The sequence below is a fragment of the Fonticula alba genome (genome assembly GCF_000388065.1).
Source record: "Fonticula alba strain ATCC 38817 unplaced genomic scaffold supercont2.12, whole genome shotgun sequence".
Lineage (NCBI taxonomy): Eukaryota > Rotosphaerida > Fonticulaceae > Fonticula > Fonticula alba.
The window spans coordinates 177,003-179,941 of NW_009242982.1; the positions used below are offsets into that span (position 1 = coordinate 177,003).

The 2,939-nt window shown below is 68.2% G+C and overlaps 1 protein-coding gene across 1 annotated transcript in view; it reads left to right on the plus strand.

The window, feature by feature from the left end:
• Positions 1–255: 255 nt before the first annotated feature.
• The window catches only part of H696_05585 (hypothetical protein), a 3,611-nt gene continuing 927 nt past the window's right edge, over positions 256–2,939 (plus strand). The window contains exons 1-5 of the mRNA XM_009499401.1: positions 256–418; positions 521–1,237; positions 1,353–1,404; positions 1,529–1,589; positions 1,704–1,909. Of these exons, the coding sequence (XP_009497676.1) occupies positions 307–418; positions 521–1,237; positions 1,353–1,404; positions 1,529–1,589; positions 1,704–1,909 (1,148 nt within the window). The 5' untranslated portion in view covers positions 256–306. The remainder of the gene's footprint in view (positions 419–520; positions 1,238–1,352; positions 1,405–1,528; positions 1,590–1,703; positions 1,910–2,939) is intronic.

Sequence of the window (2,939 nt, forward strand, 5' to 3'; positions counted from 1 at the left end):
GTGTGTGTGTGTGTGTGTGTGTGTGTCCATCTGTCCCCCCCCCGCATGTGAATTCTCGCTCTCTTTTTTTCTCCCCCCTCCCGCCCCGCCGCCCAGCTGCCAGAGAGGGAGAGAGAGAGAGAGAGAGAGAGGCGACAGGGCCGGCCTCGCGCGACAAGATCACCATCCGGATGAAAAGCCCGGCGCGATCCATCCTGTGCCCATGCCGCGTCGCGCTAGCCCCTTCCCTCTTCCGCTACCCCCCTACCCCCCACCCCCCCTCTCCCGCCCTCCCCCTGCCCCCTTTCGCCCCCGCTCCGCGCAGCCATGTCTCTTTCAAGCCCGGTGGTCCGCTCGGCGCCTGGCAGCTGCACCGACCAGTGCGAGTACCAGGGCGCCTGTCGTCCGGATCTGGATCTGCTGTCCTCCTCCTGTCTTGGTGCGTTCTCCGCGCCGGGGCCGAGCCCCATGTACCGGGATCTCCCTCTCCCCCTCCAACACACTCTCTCACCTTTACCCACACACACACACACACACAAAGAGGCCCGCCTCAGTGCACTCAACAACCTGGACCTGTCGGACCGCACGGACTCCTCGATGCCTCCGTGCGGCAGCGCCGACGAGGCCACCATCCCGGCCGAGGTGCTGGCCGAGGTGGCCGCGCGGGCCCCGCACCCGCGGCACTCGCAGAAGCTGCACGCGGCCGACGAATGCTGGGTCGACCCGCCGGTGCGGGTCATCGACCACGGGGACAGCCGCGGCCGGGCGGTGGTCGCCACACGGGCCATCCCCGCCGGGGCGGTGTTCTTCCGGTCGCGCGCCTACACGGTGACCGTGGCCCAAGAGTGGCTGCAAAATGTCTGTGTCTACTGCCAGGCCTTCACCCCGACGGCGCGCATGCCGGTCCGGTGCGAGCTCCCGCAGGAGGTCCTGCCGGAGTCGTCCTCCGGCAAGGGCCGGGCCCGGCGCCAGGGCCCCCTCATCATCGGCTGCCAGTGCACGTATTACTGCTCGGCCCGCTGCCGGGAGATGGATCTCCCCCGGCACGCGCTCGAGTGCGGGGCCCTCGGCATGGTCCATCGCGAGTACAAGAACCTGCAGGCCGTGCGCCAGGGGCATCTCATGAAGACGCAGGCGCGCTTCCTGGCCAGCGTCTACTCGCGCAAGCGCTCCCTCATCATGGAGTACGGGGATGCGGCGCGTGTCCCGGCCTCCGGGCCGGACCGTGGCATTGTTCCCCTGGAGGAGATCAACCAGCGTGCGTGTCCCTGCGCGGGCCGTGGCGGGCCGCCTCTTCTCTTCTTCTCCCCCCCCCCCCTCTTTGTGTCTTTCTTTCTTTCCGGCCGGCCATTTTGTCTAATCCCCCTGCGCAGACCTCGCCGACAGCGCCACCGGTGCCATGCCCACCAACAAGGACCTCTACTCGTGCGTGCCCTGCTCGTCCTTCTGGCTGGCATCAGCCGCTTGCCCGCGCCTCCCCGCGCCTGGGGCCCGTATGCTGACCCTCTTTGGGCTTGTCGTCGCCCCTCCCCCCGCCGCCCCTTGGCAGGCTGACCACCAACCTGTCGGCCTACAAGAATGACGAGGCCACCATCTTCTTCTGGAAGACAGTGCGTCAGCCGGATGGCCCATGGCTGCCGTGCCCCCCCCCCCCCCGCCTTCCGCCCATCCCCCTGGCGTCCTCCCCTCGCCCTCCCTTCTTTGCACTTACCACCGCCCTGTAGATCGTGGTCTTCCTGCGCAAGGTCCTGCCTGCTTCCTTCATCGACGATACGGACGACGAGGTGCTGGAGGTCCTCTGCCGGGCCGAGTGCAACTCCTTCGGCTTCTGGGACGATGGCGAGGAGCTCTACTCGTATGGCGTCTTCCCGGATGCCTCCTACTTCAACCACAGCTGCGCGCCGAACGCCTACAAATTCACTCGCGGCCGGTGCGAAGCTCCCCTGCCCGGGCCACGCCCGTTCCTCTCGCTGTCCAGCCGCCCGACACTGACGCCACTGCTCTTTCGGCCCACTCGCGCGCGTGCGCACACACACACACACACACACACACACACGCGCGCACACACGAACCCAGCGACGTCTTCTTCCGCGCGCTGCGCACCATCGAGGAGGGCGAGGAGGTGAACATCTCGTACATCTTGATCTCCGATGCCTTCGAGAACCGGCAGAAGTACCTCTCCGAGTACTATTGCTTCCAGTGCGGCTGCCCCCGGTGCAAGCTCGGTGTGCGTGCTCGGCTCTCTGCCTCTCTCTCTCTCTCTCCCTACCTCCTTGCCCTCTCCCTGCCTCCTTGCCCTCTCCCTGCCTCCTTGCCCTCTCCGGCTGCGGGGTTACCTCTGTGACGTTGCCCACGCCAATACTGACCCCTTCCCGTCCCTCCCCCTCCCGCTACACGGGGCCAACGTAGCCGCTGCCGATTGATCAGGACGAGTTCCGGCTGCGCTTCTGGCACGGCCTGTGCGATGGGTTCCTCTTCCGCTGCGAGGCGTCCCCCACCAACCCGCGAGCCATCTACTGCTCCAAGTGCGGCATGGTATCCGAATCCGGGGATCTGACCCTGCCGGCCCTCCCGTGCACCGGGCTGATGAAGCCCCGGTCGGCCGGCCTGGCCGAGAAGTATGACTGCCCGACGGATGCCTGCCCGCCGGTGTGCCTGCAGGCCGGGCAGGAGGCCGCCGGCGCCACCGCCGCCGGGGGGCAAGTGGCCACCCCGGACCCGGAGGGCCGGCCTTCGGTGTACGACACCCGCGGGCTGGCGCCGCCCGAGCGCCACGTCGCCACCAGCCTCGTGATTCCGGTGCAGCCGGACGGCGCCCGGCCGCCGAGCCCGGACAATTCCTCCCTCCGGGACCTGAAGATGGACTCCTGGCTCGGGACCCTGGAGGAGTGCCTGGCGCCGGAGCGCGAATGAGCGGGGCCCGCCCGAGAGGCGCCGGTGTGTGTGTGTGTGTGTGTGTG